General features: G+C 35.7%; 1 protein-coding gene across 9 annotated transcripts in view; it reads right to left on the reverse strand.

The window, feature by feature from the left end:
- SHANK2 (SH3 and multiple ankyrin repeat domains 2) overlaps positions 1 to 26,716 on the reverse strand; it is a 381,276-nt gene that overhangs the window by 294,584 nt on the left and 59,976 nt on the right. For all 9 annotated transcript variants that reach the window (XM_087951165.1, XM_026664726.2, XM_087951160.1 and 6 more), the window contains exon 10: positions 476 to 542. In XM_087951165.1, the coding sequence (XP_087807291.1) occupies positions 476 to 542 (67 nt within the window). The remainder of the gene's footprint in view (positions 1 to 475; positions 543 to 26,716) is intronic.

Consider the following 26,716-nt stretch of genomic DNA (forward strand, 5'->3'; position numbering starts at 1 on the left):
TTTACTCAATATTCTCTCAGTAAAAAGATCCAAAAACCAAAAATACTCCCACTACAGGAAAGATCTTCCCTCTTTCTCCTCACATTTGACATATCTTCTAGATCTAAAAACTCTTAAAATATAATGTATTGTATTACATTCCCCAGGCTTGTATAAGAGTATTAGAAAAATTTTCAAAAAAAAATTCTGCTACTCTTCTGAGACAAGAAACATTTTGACAGATATCAATAGAAGAGAATATATGTAGCTCAGGGTTGAACTCTGAAGTCTTGAATAGTCTCTGAGCTTGGTTGTTTGCCTGCAGACATTTTTTTGGAGTTTGGGAGTTTTTCAAAGTGTACTTTTAATTAGTTTTTATATATAAATGATTATTTAACATATAATATAAAAATTATTTCATTTTATTCTCATTCTATATAATTGACTAATGCAATAACTTCCATTCAATATTGAATAGAAATCCCAATGTACATACCAATATCAGTTTCCTTATGATTCTTGATATATTCAGCAAGTTCAAAATTTCCAGCAATTATTGCTACCTGAAAAATTATAAAACAGGTTATATCTAATATTTCAGTGTATAAAGTACAGCATTCATTTCAAATTCTAGGAATCAATAGATAGATGATGAAAGACTTCCACAGTACAACTTTCTTCATGTTTTCTAACTTCTAATGAGTCATGTACATAAAAATATAAAAGTGCCTCTCAGGTTTAACTCCGTTAGTTGGCACCAAATTTAGGGGGAGGTGCTCATCTCTGTTTCTATAAACTACTGAGTCAGTGCTGCCTAACAATTCCACAATCCTGTGGCCAGCATGACGTTATATCACAGTGCAAAGCATATGGGAAAACATGGAATGCTGTTACCATCCAATCAAAGTGGTACCTATTTATCTGCTTGCATTTACATGCTTTTGAACTGCTGGATTGGCATGGGCTGAGGCAAGTAACAGAAACTTACTCCATCATGCAGTGGTAGGACTGAAACAACTAGACCATAGACCTTCTCCAGTATCTATTAAGCCATTGAACCACAACAACTCCTTCATCATATACATATTACATATTAAAAAGAAGCTTTAATTTCTGTAAACATTGATTTTAAACATAGGACTGGTCAACTGATGATTCACACAAATGTATGTTTGCCACAGAATTAGAAAAAGCATATTTGGCAACAACGCTGAATAATAATGACATGTGACAACATTTTTTCCACAAATCGGCAAGCAAACATGAAAATAAAATCCAAATATAAAAAGCAAATCATAGGATATGTTATCAATCCACAAAAGTTAATAAACATTTTTTCAGTTTTCAATTCTTAATTTTGCTGTCCAAAAGCCTTACTGCAAAATTTGATTTGTATAAATAAAAATTATTAGAAAAAGAAAATTATCTGAATGCTATATTTTTAACTGAAAATACGATCACACAATATTAGAACTAACAGTCTGAAGGGGCCATTTTAGCCATTAAATATAACTCTCTGTTCACTGTAAGGATCTAAATGAAAACATATTTAACCAATCTTTGCTTAAACATAACCTGTGAAGTTTACCACCCAGAATGATGATTTGAAATTAATATGCAGGCATAGATAATCCACTTAGCCCAAAATCATAAAGACTGGGCAAGTCTATAAATTTAATAGATAAATAAATAAATTTACTACAGGTATTTATTACTGTTACTATTTCTTTTGTGCCTGTTTGATGATGGTGGTGGGTTGTGGTGGTGGTGATAATGATCTTTTTTAATCCCCTGGATTATATCATGTGATAATCCAGTAAATTTAAAAAGACTAAGCTGCTTTGGAGCATTAACAGTATTAGTCTAAGAACTACACTACATTTTCAGTTTGGAACAGAAGTTTCCATACAAAAAAAAAATTATTTGATAATTTCCATTTTAGAAATGATCTTGTCTCACTTACTCTTTTAACTATTCAGTTATCTATAAACATTACTGGACTTTGATGTATATTATTCTGCTTGTCTACATTTCTGTGAAAAACTATTATTTCCCTTCTAGATGTTCAAAATCTGAAATTGCTTATCTTTTTGACTGAATGTTATCAGAATTTCAAGAAGATGAAAGTGAAATCCATAGAGAATGTGAGTGAACATATAATGCCAAGGTTTGGTGGATGTTTCATTTATTTTAAAAGCAAGTCATTCAATATGCAGTATATCATTGTGAAAAAGCAATTGTCCCTTAAATTAGTAAGTGCATTCAGTAATTTGTGGTGTGCCAAGAAGCCCTGGTGTGCCAAGAAGTCAGGGCTTCTTGGATCATCACAACTTTGAGGCTGCAAGAAACATCTGAGCTGATGCAAAGCTAGGCTGCAGCACACAGCTGAGCCATTTCATCTCAGCATCCAGATCAGCCCCACAGCAACAAAATGGCAGCTACCTCAGGAAGCCACAAACACCCCAGGAAACCACAGCAATCCCAGCAAAACCCAGCAGCATGACACAAAGCCACAACCACCCTGCAACTTGAGACCCCGTGTTCCACTGTCCCAGTTGAACTTTGCCATCTTCTTGCTCACACTGCTGACATGACCTGCCCCTTTGCTGCTGGCCACACAAGTCTTCTTCCTGAACGCTTATGAGAAAATTACTATACTTAGATGTGGGAAGGAGACCTCATGAGGCTACCTTGTGAAGAGCCAGGCTGTTGATTCTTGGTCAACAGAAGGAAGAAGGTAGTGAATATAAATCTGAGAGTGACAGAGAGCAAGGTAGCAGGAGCCTTGGAGTCAGTGGCGGATTAAGGCTCACTGGTGCCCTAAGCACTGACAAATCTTGGTGCCCCGCCTCCTTTGTACATACTGTACAAATGAAGCCAAGCTTAGGCTACATAAAAGTTTTTGTAGTGCCCCCTTTGGGCCTGGTGCCCTAAGCACATGTGTAGTCTGCTTAATGGTTAATACACCACTGCTTGGAGTGCAGGAGGCCAAGAGATTTGAAGGAGACAAGTATTGGGAAGAAGTTGAAGTGCCCCTGCAGTCGTAAATGCATGCAGGTTACCAAGCACCCAAATATTAATCACGTGACTCAAGGTGTGCTACAATGGCTGTAACTTAGGGGACTGGACATAAATACCATTTGTTTAGTGCCATCGTAACTTCAAATCGTCATAACATGAGGACTACCTAAATTCTCCTATAGGAGTCTCCAATACAAATAAAAAGTCGTTCTTCTTTCTCTGATGGCAAGTCATCTTTTCTTAAAGGTATGGATAAAGGTATGGATAAAGCAAAACAAAAGTAGGAAAACAAATGTATATATACCATTCAAACAATGCAACCCAAATTAAATAGAAAGAAAAATCAATTGCTAAATAATGTACACTGGCGGTCCCCAACCTGTGGGCCACAGCCCATTAGTGGGCTTTGAGGGGTGTGCAACTGAGCGTGAGCATGTGCACGTGCATCCTCACTTGCATGAACAGTGGGCAAACGTGTGTGGGTGTGGGTGTGCACGCGCGTGCGCACTCCATTTGTGTGAGCAGCAGATGTGCATGCACATCACTCATGCAAATGTGAGAGGGATCTTGGAGTCTTAGTGGACAACCAGCTAAATATGAGCCAGCAGTGTGCAGCAGCAGCCAAGAAAGTTAATGCATTCCTAAGACGTATTAACAGAGGGATATTTTCAAGATCAAGTAATACCACTCTATAAAGCCTTAGTAAGACCACACCTTCAGTACTGTATCCAGTTTTGTTCACCACATTATAAAAAAGATGTTGAGACTCTAGAAAAAGTACAGAGAAGAGTAACCAGGATGATTAGGGACTGGAGACTAAGGCATATAAAGAACAGTTACAGGAATTGGGCTTGGCTAGTCTAGTAAAGAGAAGGACCAGGGGAGACATGATAGCAGTCTTCAAATATTTGAGGGGATGCCACAGAGAGGAAGGGGTCCAGCTATTTTCTAAAGCACCTGTAGGCCAGACAAGGAGCAATGGATGGAAGCTGAACAAGGAGAGATTTAACCTGGAAATAAGGAGAAACTTTCTGACAGTGAGAACAATCAACCAATGCCCTTGGAAGTTGTGGGAGCGCCATCACTTGAGACTTTCAAGAAGAGATTGGACTGCCATTTGTCAGAAATGGTTTAGGGTCTCCCGCTTGGGTGGGGGGTTGGACTAGATGACCTACAAGGTCCCTTCCAACTCTGATTATCTGTTATCTGTTAAATGGAGCTGTGCACGCTTATCAGCTGCTTGCACAGAACTATCCCTTCTCCCTCACCAGTCCAAAAAGCCAGAAACGTTGGAAAATTCTGGTGTAGACTAATAAATCAGGTTCTTTAAAAACTGAAAACTTAATCATCAGAAAAAAAGTGAACAAATGAATTTAAAAAAATTAAAAGTTAAAAAAAATAAAAAACAATACAAAATAAAATATTATAAAATTCCTAGTAACTCAGCTAATACAATTCATCTTTTACATTAGTTAAATGTAGACCATATGAAATTTTATTGACTTTTTCCTTTCCTCTAAAACAAATTCAAAGATTGAAAATTGACAAAATTTCTTAAATTAGTCAATACACCCACAGCTTTCTCGGAGTACTTTTTCTGTTTTTCGCTGCAACCCAAATTTAACGCGGTCCATGTTTGATAAAAATTTCCTGTCTTTAATCCATAACTTCCCTTCCAAGAATCTGGTTTCATACTATTAATGCTTAAGCAATTAATACGGATGGATCTGTAGAGTATGCAATAAATTAACAGATGAATTGTAGTCCGTTTTAAATATTGATGGAGATCAAAAACTATTTTTGTTCAGTTAAACTAAATTTCACATCAAATTTTTTTCACATCTAACAAAAGCAATAGAACTGATTCATTGTTATCAGAATAAAATGCTAACACGACTACCCATAATCTAGTATTGTTAAAAGCTGGATGGCTTTTCAAAAACCCAAATTAATTTGGATGAATTACTGAATACTATTGCCTTTGTCAAAAATTTAGAATCTCCATTTGATAGGAATGTTGTATAATACAGGCAGTCCTCGATTTAAAGCCATTCGTTTAGTGACCATTCAAAGTTACTATGGCACTGGAAAAAAGTGACCTATGACCATTTTCAAATGACAATTGCAGCAACCCCATAGTCATACGATCAAAATTCAGGCACTTAGCAAATGACATGTATTTATGAGTTGCACTGTCCCAGTGTCATGTGATCACTATTTGTAACTTTCCCAGTTGTCTTCCAACAAGCAATGTCTATAGGGGAAGCCTAATGACCATGTGGTTCTCTTAAACATTGAAGTGTTTCACTTAACTGTGACAAAAATGGGCCAAAACTCAGTTAACAATTGCTTTCCATAGCAATGGAAATTTTAGGCTCAACTGTGGTTGTAATCAATGATGACCTGTGGCTTGCACAATTTGCACTATTCTTCCCTGTTTCAAAAGTAAGCATTATGTAGCCTCAGAAAATGATAAAAATAGAACTCCTTTATCAGAATATGGAGGCTAAAACATATAAAGAATGCTTGCTGGAATTGGCTATGTCTAGGTTGATGAAAAGGACTAGGGGTGACATGATAGCAGTGTTTCAATATCTCAGGGGTTGCCACAAAGAAGAGGGAGTCAAGCTATTCTCCAAAACACCTGAAAACAGAACAAGAACCAATGGGTGGAAACTATTCGACAGAAGCAACCTAGAACCAAGGAGAAATTTCCTGACAGTTAGAACAACTAATCAGTGGAACAACTTGCCTCTAGAGGTTGTGAATGCTCCAACACTGGAAGTTTTTAAGAAGAGATTGAATAACCATTTGTCTGAAATGGTAAAGGGTTTCCTGCCTGAGGGTTGGACTAGAAGACCTCCAAAGTTCCTTACCACTCTGTTATTCTATTCTATTCTATTCTATTCTATTCTATTCTATTCTATTCTATTTATTTATTTACAGATTTCTATAATTTGTTTCTATAATAGAAACCAGATATTCCTTATGTTTTTTAACCACGCAATAGGATCCCAGCTGGTCTTGTGTCCCTATCAAATATGACTGTTTAAAAAGTATCAAATATTTCCTTTGAAGTTAAAGATATAGGCCCTTTGAATGGGCTTCCAAAATCCTTGGAAGATTTATTCTATAGAAAAAAAATGATATATCTGCTCAGTAAGTACTTCTATATTTAGTTATAGAGACATGAACAAAATTCCATAAACTGAGAAGACATGTTTTCATAAAAACAGACATGTTTCTGGATCTGTTTTAACTTGACATTCACTTGAAGTATATCTTACCTAAGAAAATGATGTATTTAAATAACAAAATTCAAAGAAAAATATATGCAGATATAGTACTGTATAAAAAGAAATCCTGACTGCTGATACCTTCATATTTATAACAGAAAGTAAGACAAAAGAGCTGATAAAATGTAATGGTATTGGATAAAGCTGAGATGCAGGTTTTATTATCCTTTAGAATTTCTTCTTTCTTACTGAAGTTGTTAAGAGTGTTTGCAAACCTTGATGGCTTCTCTAAGCATTTGTACATAATAAGATGGCAGTCACAACTGCTGGTGAAATAGCAGAATATCAGAAGATTAGATTTACCCCAAAACTCAAATTATTTGTTGCTGGCCGTGAAAATATTATCTAAAACAAAGTATGAATATTTAGTAACTGCAACATTACAATAATCCACTGACATGTCAATTCATTGATTGGAGATTTTTTTTAGGCTTATTCAGCTATATCTAACAATTAATGCATGGATATCATAATGAGGAATGGAATAGAGACTGCCGAATACCAACATGCAGGCAGCATAAGGAAAAGAAATTGGGAAAGATTAAAACAAAGAAATTTCCTGACAGAACAATTAACCAGTGGAACAATGAAGTTGTGAATGCTCCAACACTGGAAGTGAAGAGATTAGACAACCATTTGTCTGAAATGATATAGGGTTTCCTGCGTGAGCAGTGGGTTGGACTAGAAGACCTCCAAGGTCCCTTCCAACTCTGTTATTCTATATTCTAGCACAGAGTGATTTTGGAATAGATCCACTTTGATAGGGTGAGTAAAAGTAATGGGAGAAGTATATTTGGTGTAAATTATGCTTGGTGATATCCAGTAATCATCTTTGTGTTTTATTAGCTTTACTCTGGAGACTTTTTTAAAAGTTTGAAAAGTTTATAAAAAGTGAGAAAACAGGGAAAAAAAGAGAGATCAAGAGTTTGCTTAGAATTCCCTTTGTTTCTTGTAATAGAATGCTTGAGGTGTTTAAAATGTTGCAAGATTTTCCAAATTTTGTTCCATTCGCTAGCATTCAGGATATTTTCCTGGAATAATTTTAACGTGGGCTGGTATGTCCTATTTTCATTTTGAAATTTTATGAACATGTATTTCATGAATACCCCAAAGCATTAGCTCATATTTATAAAATGACAACCTATTTTAATCAGCATTAAACATTTACCACTTAAAATTTAAAGAGAGACAAGGTGTAATTATTAAACTGAAAGGCTGTTGACAAGAGTCTGGCGTAACACAATAAATCTTTCACAAAAAGTGATTTTTCAGAACAGTGTATCATTTATTAATCCATCTTGTCTTTCTGTTGAATCCACAAACACTCTTATCTTCAGAACCTCCTAAATACTGGTAAGTAATGTGAACTTTGGTCAAATACCTTTTTCATTTATTTCCATTTCTTCTCATCTCTATCTTTATTTACCTTCACCCCCTGTAGTTTCACTTTAGCTTTTTAATTGACAGTATCTAACTGACCCTGGGTGGTCTTGAAAAGCTAAGCAGGATTAGTCTTAGCATCAATGTGAAAGCATCCTAGGCTGGAAAGTTGAAACTATCCCCACAAAAACAAGAAATCATTTCCAAATTTGTAAAATCATAAAAAGTCAAGTTCAGTTTGAACTAGATTTCACCTTTAGCTCATTCCAGCATCATTAGGATCCTGCTTCTCAATAAAAGAACCTTGCCACACCTCTCAATACCGAAGAGTTCTTGACCAGGTCTTGCATGGCAAATATATGCTGTTTTTGAGGTAGTGTTTTACGTTCACTGAATATTAATAGAAGAAATAAATACACCCCTGCTTCACAAGTGCATTGGTTGCCAGTTTGCTTCCAAGCCTAATTCAAGGTGCTGGTTTCAAACTTTAAGACATTCATGGCCAGGCTCCCTGAGGAACTCCATTTCCCCAGTTACATCAGCCTGCTCCAATAGATCTGGTAGAGAAGGTATCCTATGGGTACCATCAGCTAGCTACATGTCTTCTCTGCCAGAGCATCCACCTTGTCTAACGTTCTTCCCCCCCAAGACCTGGTTATATTACCAGGCCTAGGGCTCCCAGAAATGTGAGACATACTTAGATGGCTCCATTTCCGAGATGGCCATTCTTATCCTCTTTGCTTTTGTTTTTAGCTATGTGGTTGTATTTGATTGTTGTATTCACAAAAAGAGCCATTTTTGGTGAGATGGGTGGCTATACAACTTTAGTTAATTAATATTAGTATAAATGAGAAAACATCCTCATGCCAAACCAATCTTATTTCATTCTTCAACACAGTGACTACATTAGTAGACCAGCAAAATACTGAGGACATAATATATTTAGATTTCAGCAAGACATTCAATAGAGTAGACCACAACCTACTTCTTAGTAAGCTAGAAAAATGTGGAATAGATAGCACCACCACTAGATGGATTCACAACTGGCTGGCAAACCGTACTCAACAAGTAGTCCTTAATGGGTCTAAATCTACATGGAGGGAAGTAAGCAGTGGGTTGCCACAAGGTTCCGTCTTAGGCCCAGTACTCCCAATATCTTCATTAACTACTTAGATGAGGGAATAGAAGAGGAATTTACCAAATTTGCAGATGATACTAAGCTGGCAGGAATAGCTAACACCCAAGAAGATAGGCTCAAGATCCAGATGGATCTTGACAGACTAGAACACTGGGCCGTATCTAACAAAATGAAATTAAATGTAGAGAAAAGTAAGTCCTACACTTAGGAAAGAAAAACCAAAAGTACACATATAGACTGGGTGAAACAATAGCAGTAACTGTGAGAGGGATCTTGGAGTCTTAGTGGACAACCAGCAGTGTGCAGCAGCAGCCAAAAAAGCTAATGCAATCCTAAGTTGTATTAACAGAGGGATACAGTCAAGATCAAGTACTAATACCACTCTATAAAGCCTTAGTAAGACCACACCTAGAATACTGCATCCAGTTTTGTTCACCACATTATAAAAAAGACGTTGAGACTCTAGAAAAAGTACAGAGAAGAGCAACCAGGATGATTAGGGGACTGGAGGCTAAAACATGCAATGAACGGTTGAAGGAACTGGGCTTGGCTAGTCTAGTAAAGAGAAGGACCAGGGGAGACATGATAGTGGTCTTCCATTATTTGAGGGGCTGTCACGGAGAGGAGGGGGTCAAGCTATTCTCTAAAGCACCTGTAGGCCAGACAAGGATTAATGGATGGAAACTGAACAAGGAGAGATTTAATCTGGAAATAAGGAGAAACTTTCTGACAGTGAGAACAACCAACCAATGGAACACCTTGCCCTTGGAAGTTGTGGAAGCGCCATCACTTGAGACTTTCAAGAAGAGATTGGACTGCCATTTGTCAGAAATGGTGTAGGGTCTCCTGCTTGGGTGGAGGGTTGGACTAGATGACCTACAAGGTCCCTTCCAACTCTGATTATGTGTTAATCTGCTGTCCTATGCAAATATGCAGCTTTTCCTTACTTTTAAGCTTTTTTTTTTTAACACCATCCCAGTTTCTCATGTTTTAGAAAGTATCAGATTTTGCTCCATATACAATCTAAGGCAGTGATGGCTAACCTTTTCAGCTTGGTGTGTCGAAAATCGGGAAAAAGTATAGCCTTCCTCGGGTCGTGTGTCACTTCAAGAAATATCAGCTACGTCGCTGCGATACAGCTGCAATCTCGGGGCTCCGAGATCTCAGCTGATATCTTCGCCCCTGGTCGGTCCCAACGGACCTAAACCGTCCCGTAGAAACGGTGATAGCAAGGGGTGCATTCTGTTGATCCCAGGGACATCGCAAAGTCCCTGGTTGATCCAGGAGAAGCCTTTTTACCATCGGCGGAGAGGCAGCCATTAAGCTGCTGAAGCTGGGACAGCTCCGGAGGAAGAGACAGAAAGAGAAAGTGTATCGGTTGGTGAGGATTCTTTTTCTTTTCTTTTTTTTGGGGGGGGGACTTAAGGACACTCTAGATTGAGAAGAAATCTGTAAGATTTTTGACAAAACCTGACAAAATTGACTTAGCGGCGATTTTCTAAAGAGAAATGTCAAAGTGAGGCTTGGCTTTTTACTTTTACTTTTTTTTTCTTTACTGAACTTCTATTGCGATCTAGTAATTGTAACTAGACTGGTTTTTTCTCTTATATTTACCTATTCTTTTTTCTCCTTTTTGACTGTTTATATTTTTTAGAACAGAGGCTCCCTTTAGTAATTTTTTATATATAATATATATATATATATATATATATATATATATATATATATATATATATGTATATATATATATATATATATGTATATGTATATGTATATGTATATGTATATGTATATTATATGTATATGTATGTATATATGTATGTATATGTATATATATATGTATATATGTATATGTATATGTATATGTATATGTATATGTATATATGTATATATATATTTTCTATTAGGCTTTTTATGGGAAAGAAGGGGGAGTGGATTAAAGAAACTTTGTAACACTGCCAACTAGAGGCTTGAAAATACTTTATTTGAAGCTGAGAGGACTGTGAAAAATTCTTTCTCAAGGACACTGGAATTTGATAAGATAGAGGGAAGAATACTGGAGAATGTTTTTACAGGTGTCCTTTGGGACTTTTACTATCAATTGAACATTTGAAGCTTGGCTTTGAAATTTGTGGAGAAGCCAAAATAAGAGCCTTGGATAATTAAATAAAACGCAGTGTGCTTCTTTTTTTATTTTCTCTTAGCTGTCTTATCCCTCCTCTGTAATCCCACAGTATCTTGTAATATTTGTATATTTATTTATTTATTTATTTTATATCTATTTTTTTTTTTAAAGGGAAAGCCTTAGAATATTTTTTTTCTTTTTCTCATTGGGACTTTTGCCTTTTCCATCTCTATTTTTGATTTACTTTTATGGCTATTTTTTTTTATTTTTTGAGACCTTTCAACTGGATTAAGGTGTGAAGAACCTGAAGAATTCTTTTCTCTTTTTTTCTTATTACTTTTTAATATTATTGGGTTTTATTCTTTTTCTTTTATATTTTTATTTTTGAATTATAACTGACTATTCCACAACAGGATTAAGGTCTAGAAGAACCTGAAGAACCTTCTCCTTTTTCTTTTTAATTTTCTTTTTTTTTTTTAATTTTGGGCTTTTAATTTTTTACTGGCTTTTTTTTTATGTTTTCCTTTTTCCTAACTGGATTATAATTGGCCACTCTACTAACTGGATTAAAAGAGCTTGATGACCCTGAGCTACCCAAATGAGTAAGAAAATTTTACCTTCTGGTATTTCAACTTCTGCTCCTGCCTCCCCATCAACTGGAGGACGACTTTTAACAATGGCGAAGCAAGATAAAGCACAAGTGGATTTAACGATGGTTATGCAAGGAATTCAAGAACTTAAAACGAGTATTGAACAAAGAACGGAGAGTATTGAACAAAGAATTGGGAAGACTGATGAAAAAATTGAAAATATTCAACAATAATGGAAAAACACCAGGTCCAGATGGGCTTCCGGCAGAATTTTATAAAACACTACAAGAATCGTTGAGCATCCCACTGCTAGAAGTCATGAATGAAGTTATGTTAAATAAGAAAATACCTAAAACATGGTCAGAAGCTTATATTACACTTATCCCAAAAGAAGGGGCCGATCCATTACAAATTAAGAACTATAGACCTATTTCTTTACTGAATGCAGACTATAAAATTTTCGCTTCAATTTTGGCAGAAAGGCTTAAAAAATACTTAAATAATTTTATTCACCCTGATCAGAATGGATTTTTACCAAAGAGACAAATTAAAGACAACATGAGGGTAATTCTGGACACTTTGGAATATTATGAGGTGCATCCTGAAAAACAAATGGCTTTGATATTCTTAGATGCCCAAAAGGCATTTGATAATGTGAACTGGAGATTTATGTTACTATTATTGGAACAGATGGGCTTTGCCAGAAAATTTATTCAAGCAATAGAAGCCATATACTATAAGCAAACGGCAAAATTAATGATAGAGGGAGAATTTACAGACTCTATTAACATAAGAAAAGGCACAAGACAAGGATGCCCATTATCACCTTTGCTATTTATACTGACTTTGGAAGTGTTGAATAGAAATATTAGAGAGGACCAAAATATAAAAGGAATGAAAGTCAAAAAGGAGGAATTTAAATTGCAAGCTTTTGCGGATGACCTGGTTTTCATTCTGGAAGATCCTCTAGAGACAGCTTTAAAACTATTGGAAAAGATAGAGACGTACGGTGAGATGGCTGGTTTGAAAATAAATAAAGATAAAACAAAGATTTTGACAAAGAACATGTTATTAAGACAAAGAGAAGAACTGGCAAATCTATTGAAAATTCAAGTTACTGAACAAGGTTAAATATTTGGGGATACATTTGGCCTTAAGATGTATTACATTGAAAGAGAATAACTATATTAAACTTAAACAACAGATAGCATCTGATCTGAAGAAATGGGAAACCTACAACTGTCATTGATAGGTAGAATTTCAACAATCAAGATTAATATTTTACCCAGAATTTTATATTTGTTTCAAACAATACCAATTAGGCTTGAAAAAGATTATTTTAAAGAATTAAATAAAATTGTGTTGAAGTATATATGGCAAGGTAAGAAAGCGAGAATAAAATTAAAACTTTTACAAGATGCTAGAACTAGAGGAGGATTTGGCCTTCCTAATGTGGGCCAAAGAATGGATAACATTAAGAAAGACTAGATTGTTGACATTAGAAGGACATGATCTATTACTGGGCTGGCATGCTTTTCTGTGGTATAAGGGAACAAAATCGCAGGGCTATTTTAGAAGGCATTATATACGGGAGTCTTTATTGTTGAACTGGGAGAAAATTAAGAGACAATGTTATTTGAAAATCCCAGTTTGGTTATCAACTATTGAAGCTTTTTCTTATCCTAGGAACAAACAGTTAGATATGGGGAAATATTGGATGAAAAGGGTGAACTTAAAACGATGCAAAATCTAGAAGAACAAGGTATAAAGATGAATTGGTTTTCATATGCGCAAATACACTCAAGGTATCTTAAAGATTCTAAAACAGAGGGATTTTATGATAAATTGACTGACCTAGATAGGATTTTGACAGGTACTGATGAAAAAGTGATTAAAAAATTATATAGTTATTTGCTGGAAATTAAATTAGAGGAAGAACAAGTTCAAGAAACGATGATTGCTTGGGGGAAGAATTTTGGATATGGGATTGATCTAGAGAAATGGCAAAAATTGTGGTCTCAAAAATATAAAATGACAATGTCAACAGCATATAAAGAAAATTTGTATAAGATGTTTTACAGGTGGCATTTTCCCCCGACAAGAATAGCAAGAATGTTCAAGAATAAATCTGAAAAGTGTTGGAAATGTCATCAGATACCTGGCTCATATTACCATATGTGGTGGACTTGTGAAGACGCTAGGAAATATTGGACTAAATTCGCATATGGTTGGAAAAAATGACAAAGAAACATATAGATTTGAAACCAGAGATCTTTTTATTGGGAATCTTACCTGATACATATAATAAAAATTTGAAGTATTTGATTGTAAATGTATTAACAGCGGCTAGGATTGTATTTGCTAAAAATTGGAAGAGTGAGAAAATACCATTAGAGGAAGAAATTATTAAGAAAATATTGGAATGTGCTGAAATGAGTAGATTGACATTTGAAATTAGAGAACAAGAAGATAAACAATTTTATGAAGTTTGGGACCTTTTCTATCAATGGCTAGATAATAAAATATAACAATAGAATATTTAGAAACTGAGGAAATAACGAATATATACTTCTTTTTTTTTTCTTTCTTTGATACTATTTTTATAAAATTTTATTAAAATAGACTTGGTATGACTTTATGATTTGTTATAAAATAAATTAAGTAAATTATAGTTATCTCGTTCAAGTATGAATTAATAAAATTATAGTTAAATGATTGTTTAATAATGATATCAGGCTATATAATTGTTGATTGATGATATGAACTATTATTTAATATAATTACAATGGAGACTAAGAAATGGATGCACACAAAAAAAGTGGTAAACCAACCGATACACTGTCTGTAAATTTATGAAGGAGGATGATGCTTTTATGTTTTATGTTTTATGTGCTTTTGTTTGTTGTTAAAATCAATAAAACTTTTTCTTCAAAAAATAATTTGGTTTATGACGGAATGGGCTGGGGTGATCACACAGGGCTGCAGGTGCAGGATGTGGGGATCAGAAGGCCATCTTACAGGGCTGTGAACCTCATGGATCTCCTTTCCTCCTGTAGCGTTCCTGAGGTAATGAAACTGACAAACCTCATTTTATGGCGGTTAAAACTGGTTCTCTGCTGCAAAGATCTTGCGGCAGCGGTGACACCACGCCTCCACGCAACAAGCAGGGAGCAGGGATTGGAGCAGAGCACAGGCAGCCTCTAAATGTGCAGGTTTTCCCCACACCAACAGGCGTGTCAGTCAAAGTGCCTCGGCGTGTCATGAGTGACACGCGTGTCATAGGTTAGCCATCACTGATCTAAGGCAAACAATCTATTTCAATATTTTTAGTAACAATATATTTTTTAAAAACAATTGACATTAAAAATATCAAACAATTTTTTCAGGGCCTTTAGATATGATGAAACTTTCTGATACCTGACAATTAAAACCCTGGAAAAGTTTATTCATAGTGTAGATGAATGTTAGCAAATGTGGCATTTGCTATAATTGAATACACTTAATGAGTACATCTAATAACTTGTCAGTGTATGTGTTTCAATGATTGCCTCTGGGTACCTTAACATATACAATACAATTCCTTTTTCACTTTTAATTGGAGAGATTCAATGTCTTATATTAGAGTACAGTATTTCCACGTTTCCACCAGAAGATGTGTTCCTGCTGAACTTTTATCTGCTATCCTTTGAATTTCTGAGGATTAAAACAACATAATCAAAAGAACAGTGCTTGTTTGATTTATACAGAGTAAATAAATAGATTTAAAAACAAAAACTGTTTTCCATGTTCAATCAAAATTTTCAAACCTGAAGTCTCAAAACTGAAGCAATTTACGTTCAACCTCCAAATGGTGTTGGCATGACCACAGAATCAATATGTATTATGTGTTTCAGCTGAGCTGTGATCACCAGGTATCAATGCATTGCCGGAAATATCTTTTTTCTTTTTCTTTTCTTCCTCCTTCCCTCCCTCCATTTTTGCACCCTGCCCTTCGCATTAGGATATCGACTCAATCCTGAGAGACATGATGAAAAGAGTTTAGAGACCAGTTGTGAAACAGACCAGAAATGAAGATTAGTTTATGCCAACACCATCTTTAAAAATCAAAATAAAACATAAAATGTTGACAAGAAGCTTACTAAAAGGCAGAATGGCCATCTTTTTATAGTAGACTGATTAGTATTTTGGATTATGTGTAGGTACTTTAAAAACTGTCAAATATGTTTTCTGCTGGTCACAACACTGATTTTAAAATATTGTATAGTTTGTATCATGGCCAAAATTTTCAAGAAATTATTCAACATTAGTTTGGGCACTCCATCAAATTATAATTATAGTAACAATATCTTCTGTACAGACTAAAATGATTTGGCTTTTAGTCCTGAACTTGTGATTAAGTAAACCTATTTAAAATCAAGACATATAACATGGGGAGTGTAATATAAATGTTAGAAAATAACATTTGAAAAGGCTACGATATCAAAATGATGTCTGATGAAATCATTTCAAAGAAATATCTCACTTCCAACATGAAGTACTGTATTAAACAGTAACACCACTGTCCAACATTAATTTATTCAGAGAAGAAAATCATTGTCCATTAAGCCTTGTAATAAGGTAGCAATCTCCATCTGCTTTCCTTTGAAATCCAGAATTTGTGGAGGAGGTTTAGATTACTTAACCGATGATGGGAGACTAGAACAATCAATTAGATGAAAACTTTAAAGTTTTTCGCAAAAAAACTGAATATATTTCAAACTGGTTTCTGGTCAGATTTTTATTATAAACTGTCTTAGTCATCCTTATCAATGACTGGAATAGCAGGAATATCATTATAATTCTATTGGATATAACTTCTTTAAAAATCACCAACATAAGATTGTCTTAATACTTTCTGTCACTTAGACCTGTCTAGATTTTCACAATTACTGGTGTGTTCCATTTGATCTCACAATAAAGTGGCTTTCATGATAATAACTTTTGTACATATTGATGGCAGCCCAAATCTGAATCAAGATGGATCCGGGAGGATGGGTAACTGTGGGAATGAGAGAGAAGGGAGGATAGCCACAACAACATTCTTTTGCCTGCACTCAAGTTCGAGTCACTGGATTTTGGAGAGGAGTGACTGGACTTGGTGGGAGTTCAGAATGGAGGTGGATTGGAGAGTGTGACTTGAGGGTCATCAGTAAGGAGGCTGGATGTCAGTTTTAGTATAACAGGGGAAAACAGGGGAATTCAGATTTGGGTTTTCTCAGATGTTCCAGTATGACTTCTCTAATAAATTCTTACTTGGATGGACTTTGTCTCTGAGTGCTGATTTTGGGATGGAGAGTTTGACTGGAATGCTGACAATTGAAAGAGGTAGACACTAGAGTCTAAAAGCTACGTGGAGGCTGGAGAAAAGGAAAAATTAGACTTCTGGAAATTACTTGAATTTGTATGAAGTGAAAACAAAAGTATAGCCAACTATATACAAAAATGTCTCAAACACTGGAGTGTCAATAATCATTTCTTTTTGTTCCTGATTTTCCTATTACTTTGAAATCTCTGTGCCTAACTTCTATTTATGAACCTGATTTTATCCTGGCTTCTGTTTTCCTTCATGATGTGCTCTTTCTTTATCTTTGGCAGTATCTGCTTCTTTTTTGATTAAAAAATTCTGGTGGGAAATTATCACAGACATAGAAAAGCAGTTGCTGGTAACTGAAGAATCATCCAAGAAAGCATTTATGAGTAAATATTAAAGTGGGATTATTTAAAAGGGCTTTATCATGTTTAGCTGGGAGTCACGTAGCAACTTCTGCTCATTTTGCACTGCTAATTTCAGAAAAGTTCATATTATAGATTAGTGGTCACCAACTGGTGTTCTGGGGACCACTGGTGGTCCACGAGAAAATTTTGGTGGTCCACAGAGAAATGTCCCCCCAAAGCAATTAATCCAGGCTGCATGGGAACACAAGGCTGTACAGCCCACATGGCCTGCCCACCCACTGGCCCCCACCCTTCAGCCGACTGCAAAACTTATCTTGAGTAGAGCCACGGAAGCTGGAACTGGAAGACCAATGGTGGGGGAGGGGAATCCGCCCCAGGGTGGCTTGCTAACATTGGTGGGAAAGTCGGTCCCATATTCCAGAGCTGTAGTAGTCACAGGACTGGCCCTTTGGTCATCCCAGAGCAGCTCCTCCAGTCCATGGCAGGCTGGTGCACCCGGGTGGAGAAGCAGCTGCTCCAGGATGACCAAAGGGCCAGTCCTATGATGACTGCAGCTCTGGAATATGGGACCGGCTTTCTCACCAATGTCAGCAAGCCACTGTCAAGGAAACAGTCGGTCCACTAAAGAGAGAAGATGCCAAGGAAGTAACAGGAAACAGAGAGAAAGCAGAACTGCTTAACTCATTCTTTGCATCCATCTTCACGCAAAAAGAAACTATAGCTCAACCCACCAAAAACAAAACTGTAAAAGACAGAGCAGAAATAAAAGTTAAAATAAGCAAAAAAAAAAATAGTAAGAGAACACCTGTCTGATCTTGATGAAAACAAATCCCCGGGGCCTGATGGATTACATCCCAGAGTTTTAAAGGAGCTGACAGAGGTCATCTCAGAACCACTGCACCATATCTTTCAAAAATCTTGGAGCACCGGGAAACTACCAGAGGACTGGAAAAGAGCTGATGTGGTTCCCATCTTCAAAAAAGGAAAAATAACAGACCCAGGAAACTATAGACCAATCAGCCTAACATCAATACCCGGGAAGATACTGGAAAAGATAATAAAACAGATCTGCCAACATCTAGAAACAAGTAAAGTAATAACTAGCAGTCAGCACGGGCTTGTTAAAAACAGATCATGCCAAACCAATCTTATTTCATTCTTCAACACAGTGACTAAATTAGTAGACCAGCAAAATACTGTGGACATAATATATTTATGTTTCAGCAAGACATTAGATAAAGTAGACCACAACCTACTTCTTAGTAAGCTAGAAAAAAGTGGAATAGATAGCACCACCACTAGATGGATTCGCAACTGGCTGGCAAACCGTACTCAACAAGTAGTCCTTAATGGGTCTAAGTCTACATGGAGGGAAGTAAGCAGTGGGGTGCCACAAGCTTCCGTCTTAGGCCCAGTACTCTTCAATATCTTCATAAATGACTTAGATGAGGGAATAGAAGGGGAACTTACCAAATTTGCAGATGATACTAAGCTGGCAGGAATAGCTAACACCCAAGAAGACAGGCTCAAGATCCAGATGGATCTTGACAGACTAGAACACTGGGACGTATCTAACAAAATGAAATTAAATATAGAGAAAAGTAAAGTCCTACACTTAGGCAAGAAAAACCAAAAGTACACATATAGACTGGGTGAAACCAGGCTCAATAGCAGTAACTGTGAGAGGGATCTTGGAGTCTTAGTAGACAACCAGCTAAATATGAGCCAGCAGTGTGTAGCAGCAGCCAAAAAAGCTAATGCAATCCTAAGTTGTATTAACAGAGGGATACAGTCAAGATCAAGGGAAGTACTAATACCACTCTATAAAGCCTTAGTAAGACCACACCTAGAATACTGCATCCAGTTTTGTTCACCACATTATAAAAAAGACATTGAGACTCTAGAAAAAGTACAGAGAAGAGCAACCAGGATGATTAGGGGACTGGAGGCTAAAACATACAACGAACAGTTGAAGGAACTGGGCTTGGCTAGTCTAGTAAAGAGAAGGACCGGGGAGACATGATAGCGGTCTTCCAATATTTGAGGGGCTGCCACAGGGAGGAAGGGGTCAAACTATTTTCTAAAGCTCCTGTAGGTCAGACAAGGAATAATGGATGGAAACTGAACAAGGAGAGATTTAACCTGGAAACAAGGAGAAACTTTCTGACAGTGAAAACAATCAACCAATGGAACAGCTCGCCCTCGGAAGTTGTGGGAGCGCCATCAGTTGAGACTTTCAAGAAGAGATTGGACTGCCATTTGTCAGAAATGGTGTAGGGTCTCCCGCTTGGGTGGAGGGTTGGACTAGATGACCTACAAGGTCCCTTCCAACTCTGATTATCTGTATCTGTCAGTCAAAATTCATATTAGTGGTTTGCGGGGTTTAAAATTATGAGTTTGGTGGTCCCTGAGGTCCAAAAGGTTGACAATAAGCTACAGGTCTTCATTTCATTTCATTTATTTCATAGTGCATAAATAGTGAAATTGCAGCAATTCCTAGTGCAAAAAAAAATCTCTATATCAGTTCTATAGATTCAGATGAATGGAACAGACATTAGCATATTGTAGACAACCCTTTTTTAAATAGATTAGGACTGGAAGAGCCAAAGAGAGCTATTGTTATATAGGAATAAACAAGATTATAAATACAAATAATAATTTCTAAAAATATAAAGATAAATCTTAATCTTTTAATTCATCACTTATCTGTATGTTTTAATGTACACAAGCTTTAAATAAGTGTTCTCAAAATAATAGTGAAGGAGAATATCTGTGGCTTAAGGTTGAATGAAAAGTCCTTGATGTTGTCTGATCTTGGTAGTTTTCTTGCGGACTTTTCATTACTAGCACTGATGATGTTACCTAGTTTGAGTAATGAAGTGTCTGCAAGAAAATGACCAAGATCAGAGAGTACGAAAGACCTCCCTTACTCAAAATAAGCATCTAGAATTTTTTGAAGTTGTTATAACAAAACACTAAAATTTGTTCAACACAGTAAATGATCTCCTTTCCAGCCTATGAATTTTTTTGGTCATAAATACTCATTACACTTATACTTTAAAAGCACAGTTTTACCCATTATTCTTAAAAGTAAAAAGCTAGCACTTATAAAATATTAAACAAATTACTTATATGACGATGCTTATGGTTATTTTGAGCTATGCCATTAACTGCTGTAAATCATCTGCATTCCAATGAAATATCCCGAGACATACAAAGAATATCTGAAAACCATTTGACAGCTGACACTCAATATTTTTCTTAAATACTTTATACTACAAAGTATGTTCAAAGCTGTCCTGCAGATTTCAAAACAACTAGATGTCTTAGTATTTATTTTAATACAGATATTGAAAATATAATGCAATTGTGAGTTTTATATAAATATCCCAGAATATTTCACTTTCACATTATTAAACTTTGCTAAACTATATCCATACATTCCAAAGTAATCTGCTACATCCATACTTAGCTATTAAAATTATATCACTCCTAAAATTATACAATTATAAAGTACTGGATTGGAGTAAGACATGCAAACACATAGAAACAGCCAGGGAAATGAGAAAAAAATAGAAATGTAATTAACACAACCACAACCATAATTGTATAGCCCATGCTGTACAAACACACACACACACTCACCAACAACAACAATTTAACTTTTCATTTCTACTATGCAATCCTAGTGCCCATATTTTCTTGGTGAGCTTTACCTTTCAGATTCTTTCAAGAGTGGATTTTGGCTGTACATAAATCTTGTGTCCTTGATCATACCAAGATTCTTTTTGTTGGTCTTTTTAATCTATTTCCTTCCTACCACAGAATTTTTTTTAGCCCTAATACATACTGATTCTGTCCCAAAATTTAGCATCACATGTGATATTTCTGCACAAAAATTCTCCTAGCAACTCTGGTTTAGAACCTAACATTTTCTTTATTCAAGCTATGATTCATGGTACCATCTGTAGTTAGATATTGACAGGCAGTAGTCTTAGAATAGCTATTATATATTTGTTCAACAACTAGTTTTAGCATTTGCAAATTTAAATCGTGGGGAAAATCCAACATTTATCAGACTACATTTGCTAAAACATTGCAATATTGCTTTTTTAAAGGGATGCCTTTCCACTGTACAATTTCATAAATATGAAGCTTATTTAAGGGTCAAACGAGAAATTTAAGAAACATACATTGCCAAGATATACAGATAGATACAGATACAGATACAGATACAGATAATCAGAGTTGGAAGGGACCTTGTAGGTCATCTAGTCCAACCCTCCACCCAAGCGGGAGACCCTACACCATTTCTGACAAATGGCAGTCCAATCTCTTCTTGAAAGTCTCAACTGATGGCGCTCCCACAACTTCCGAGGGCGAGCTGTTCCATTGGTTGATTGTTTTCACTGTCAGAAAGTTTCTCCTTGTTTCCAGGTTAAATTTCTCCTTGTTCAGTTTCCATCCATTATTCCTTGTCTGGCCTACAGGAGCTTTAGAAAATAGTTTGACCCCTTCCTCCCTGTGGCAGCCCCTCAAATATTGCAAGACCACTATCATGTCTCCCCTGATCCTTCTCTTTACTAGACTAGCCAAGCCCAGTTCCTTCAACCGTTCGTTGTATGTTTTAGCCTCCAGTCCCCAAATCATCCTGGTTGCTCTTCTCTGTACTTTTTCTAGAGTCCTACCTTTTATTAGAACGACCATTTTGGGCTGCTTTAGGAAAGGAATTTTCAAAGTAAGGTTCAGCTACAATGTGGAGAAAAAAGACCAGCTTGTCTTTCTTTAAAAAAAAAGTTTCTCCAGTAGACAAATCGGTAAATGTGTTTCCTAAAAATAACTCCAAAATCACCTTCAGAATTACAAATGAACAAAACATAATTCCATATTTTCAGCTACTTGTTAATGGAAGATAAGAACAGGATTGAAGATCATGAAAGATAAAAGTAAATCTTTGCCTCTCATCCTATTGTCCTCACAATACCCTCCCAAAACTAGTATTCATACAATCTTAGTCACATCTTTCCTTCCATGACCACTATTAAACAGTAAGCAAAAAACACATACACTGTTCATGAATTCACATTTTATTGAATTATATAACTAGGGCTACAGAGAAAATATTTCTGATATACTTCAGTCTGTTATTAAAAATATTTAACCTTTCAGATAAAAAACCTCTTTCTTTATTATTTAAATTCATCAATGCCTACTAATTCTTGAAAAAAGCAAAAAAACAAGTTAATATTTATGCATTGTTCTACCATATCATTTTGTTTCATAGCAGCTAGAAGATATAATATGATCTTCTCATAGAGAGCTTTCAGCCATGCTTATATGGTGAACCTTGTTTATTTGGTGAGTAACATACTCCCATATTAATTCTAAATTATAGGTTGTGAGATTAGCCAAAAATACCTATCACAATCTACTTAATGAACACTGGGAGCCATTTTCAAATAGGTCTGTAATTTCTACCCAGAACTACTTTGCAACCATAGGCTTTATGTGGGATTGTGCCAATTTGTTCTAACAAGCATAGGCATAATTATTATATCAATGATATAATATTAGCATTGGCTTCCCCCTAATCTTGAATGTATAACACAAGACGGTAGTTTTCATTCACAGTACTCTATGTATCACAGAAAATATATGGCTTGTGTTTAAGGATTAGGATGTGAAATAATGAGTAAATATTGTAATGTGCCTGCAATGCCATGCTGGCCACATGACCGTGGAAATGTCTTCAGATAGTACTGGCTCCAGGCCTCGAAACAGAGATGAGCATCTCCTCTTACAGTTGGAAAACAACTAGCAGAATAAAGTCCGCAGGGATTTCTTTCCTTTCCTTCTATTGTTATGTGTACAATATGTATAGTATTTATAATGACGTTATTTTTTCAGAGAAAACATTCAAACGAAGAGTTAAATAATACAACTGAAGAAATAATTTTTAAAATAGTATTAATTGAATGAAATTCTGCCTAGTAATAATTAAAGATATAGTGCATTTCTTATCATCATATACTTTTAATTTATATGTATTTTTTCTGTTTTGTAACATTTATTTTATGGCAGAAAATGTCAAGGGCAAAGAATGAAGAACCACACATAAAGTTAAACTGGTTTATTGCTCATGCCTTTACACAACAATCTAATCAGCACTAAACTGGCACTCGTTAAAAGTTAATGGAATTCAAGAGCTGGACTTGGGTTACTTGTGGACATGTAATGAGTCTAGGCTTATTCCTCTCTTAACTCCACCCCCAGGCTCTGCCTCTCATTCTCCTACAGAAAATGAAACATTCTGTTTGTCTCGTTTTATTTCAGAAGAAAATATCTGTATTTATAAAAATAAGTTTCTTTTAAATTCCTTTTTATTGCAGGAATAATTAGACTAATTTATGCAATAGATCAGATAAAGCAATTATAAACCTGAATGGATCTGATATGATATGATTATCTGAGAAATAGCTTTTGCTTAGAAAACAAACATTGCATGGCATTGCACGTGTCAATCACCAATCAGTCCCGATTGATCCACATATAGTACTTCGATGATGATATACAAGTCCTTGTTGACTTTTAGCAACCACATAAATGGATTGTCACACTGCCAGCCATCCTTACTTCAATTTCATTCCACCTTTGCTCACATTAGAGCTTTTTCCAGAGAGCTGGAATATGTCCAAAGGGGAGGCTAATTTGAATCTGTCCAAAATATTCTCAAGAGACTTCTTCAACACCAAATTTCAAAGGCAACAATACTTCATATCTTGCTTCTTTAAAGTCCAACTTTTGGTTAAACAGAGTATCAGAGGGAATTACCATAGCTTGTGTGATTTTGATCTTTGTGATATAGGGACATTGCAGCATTTGAATATCTTTTCCAAGGCCTTCATGGCTACTTGATCAAGTCTGTTACTCTAAGGCGTATTACTTGATTGCTGGTTCCTTTACTATTGATGGTTGATCCTAAAAATCAGAAGCTATCCAGAGTTTCAACACCTTCATTGTCAATTCTAAAACTGCTTGTCATTAGTTTATTTTATCTTTAATTTTTTGTATTCAAGGAATAGTGATAATATTTAATCCCTTAGTTAATTCAGAGCCCAATGCCTAAAAATATTAATAATCCATCAAATCAAAATGAGTAATAGTTCTTTCTTCATATGTTAAACAATTGCATGAGGCGTAAATTTGACTTCCCATTCACTCTCTCTCTTGGTTCACTTCCTTTACACCCTTAAGGCTTTAGTCCCATCTATCTTTCCATAGTTTTTATCACACATTCCATCCCCACTTACAGTTGACTACTTGTTTTGTAAATTCCACCAGTTATCTTTTTCCCTTTGATGTCAGGCAATCAATATTTCCAGGAAGGCCTGGTTGGTTTTATTTAACTATTTAACTATTTCCATATAAATAGTAAAAGCACTTTCTCCAAAATCTTTATCTTTAACATTAATAAGATTGCCCTTTATCCCTTTATTCACTTTCTTAGTCAAAATCTTTATTAAGTTCTTCACTGTGCTTTTAAAATATTTTTAAAAGTATTGTTTTCCTCTGTATTTCACTTTCTGTAATTCCAAAAGAAAAGATGACTCACTGAGACGTTTTCTTTGTCCCGCTATTTTCAAAGACCTCTTTTCAACTGTTGTCAACCTTCCAAGTAGACCAGACAAGAAACGCAAGATAAGCTAATTCTACTCTATTATAAGATTGCATTATAGAACCTTGCAAGTCTAAAAGTAGAAATCTCCCTCCACCTCTTTTTAACCACCTGGTAAGATAGGGTGGATCCTTTCTAAGATTCTTTCTCTGCTCTTTACTGGGTTGCAGGCTGTTTGTCACAAAATAAGAGCACAAGGTAAAAAGCAATAACATAGCAATGACCTAAGAAATGTACCCAAAAGGATAACAGAATCAGAAAACGAGTATTGTTAAATATTTACATCCATAAGAACAGGTAAAGATCCGCTATGTGGAGAAGTGTTGAAGAATAAGCTAACCTAGTGAGCCTCTGTATTATAACATTATTTAAGTCATATAAGTCATTCTGGACTTATCCCTGATGAATCGTACAGCATCATCATTGTCTCCGTCTTTTAAAAAGGTGATAGACTATTGCCTTTAGACTACTGACCTAGCAATTTAATTAGAACTGTGACAAAAAAAATATGTTAGGTTCCTGTTAACACTCTGGAGACTTGCACAACAAAAAAAGATGTTTTGAGGGAAAAATAAAAAGAGTTTAGGAAAGAGTAAACTGAGTAGTGTGAGAACATTTCATTTGTAAGTATACAAATTTTAATAATGCAATAAGTTAATAACATACACTAAAATAAAATACAATCCATACTATATTTACCTGTCTGGTGCCAATGGCCCCAGTACTATTTAATTTTCAAAAACCATCCAGGAAAGCTAGATTATAACAAGTTTCCAAAAGCCATGAGAATAAACTTGCCTTCATCTAAGGCAGTGTTGGTGAACCTATGACATGTGTGCCACAGGTGGCATGCAGAGCCCTCTCTGTGGGCATGCGCACTGTCACTGCAGCTCAGCTCCACTGCGCATGCTCACATGACTCCTGCCGGCCAGCTGGACTTTGGGTCTCTGCCGTGCACATGCACAGGGGCGGGGCACATGCATGGGGTTGAGGCACATGCACGGGGTGGCCACATGCACAGGGGCGGGACACATGATGGGGGTGCGCATGCACGTGCGCATGAGCTTTGGGGACTCAGTGCCCAAAAGGTTCGCCATCTAGGGGCACAGAAGAGGGCATACCTCACAGAGAATACCTCTTTTCATGCCCTCTTCTTGCTATACCTCTCAATAGGCATTCTGTTCTGGATGAGCAGAAATTTGGAAAAAATGGTCTTGTAAATATCAAGATATTGAGCCATAAGCCTAACTAAAGCCTAATTTTACCTCAAGATACCTACACTATTTTATGCAACTTTTAATCTAGAGAATCACTTGCATGGTGGGAATACTGTCACCAATATTCCACAATAGAAAGCATAGTGTCTGTAGTATAAAGATACTAGTATGATTTTCTATATGGAAGATTCAAATCTAAATAATCTTTTCATATCTGAAGCTTACTGAGTATCCTTGAGAAATCATTAGAGTCTCAAAATCATTTTATATACTATGCTAAGTGAAGTTATAAGTGAGTCAAGGTGATAGAATTCCAGATGATGCTACTTCAGATTCCAGATTGGTGAACATTTTGGAACATGTCTACCATGCATAAAAGCTTATTCAGTGAACAAGAATCAACTAAATATGTTTCTATATGGCTGTGTTAACTACATAATGCAATTTGCCTTCTATTTTTATGCCAGTTGAATTGAAAAAAATAAGGAAGGAGAAAAACAATTGTGACCATATTTCTAATTATCTTTGTTCACTTTCTTAATTTGGAACAGAAGTTGATCTCTATATTAGTATACTTTCT

The sequence above is a fragment of the Notechis scutatus genome, chromosome 1 (genome assembly GCF_049901735.1).
Source record: "Notechis scutatus isolate UNSWTSFEM ecotype Mainland chromosome 1, rNotScu1.2, whole genome shotgun sequence".
Lineage (NCBI taxonomy): Eukaryota > Metazoa > Chordata > Lepidosauria > Squamata > Elapidae > Notechis > Notechis scutatus.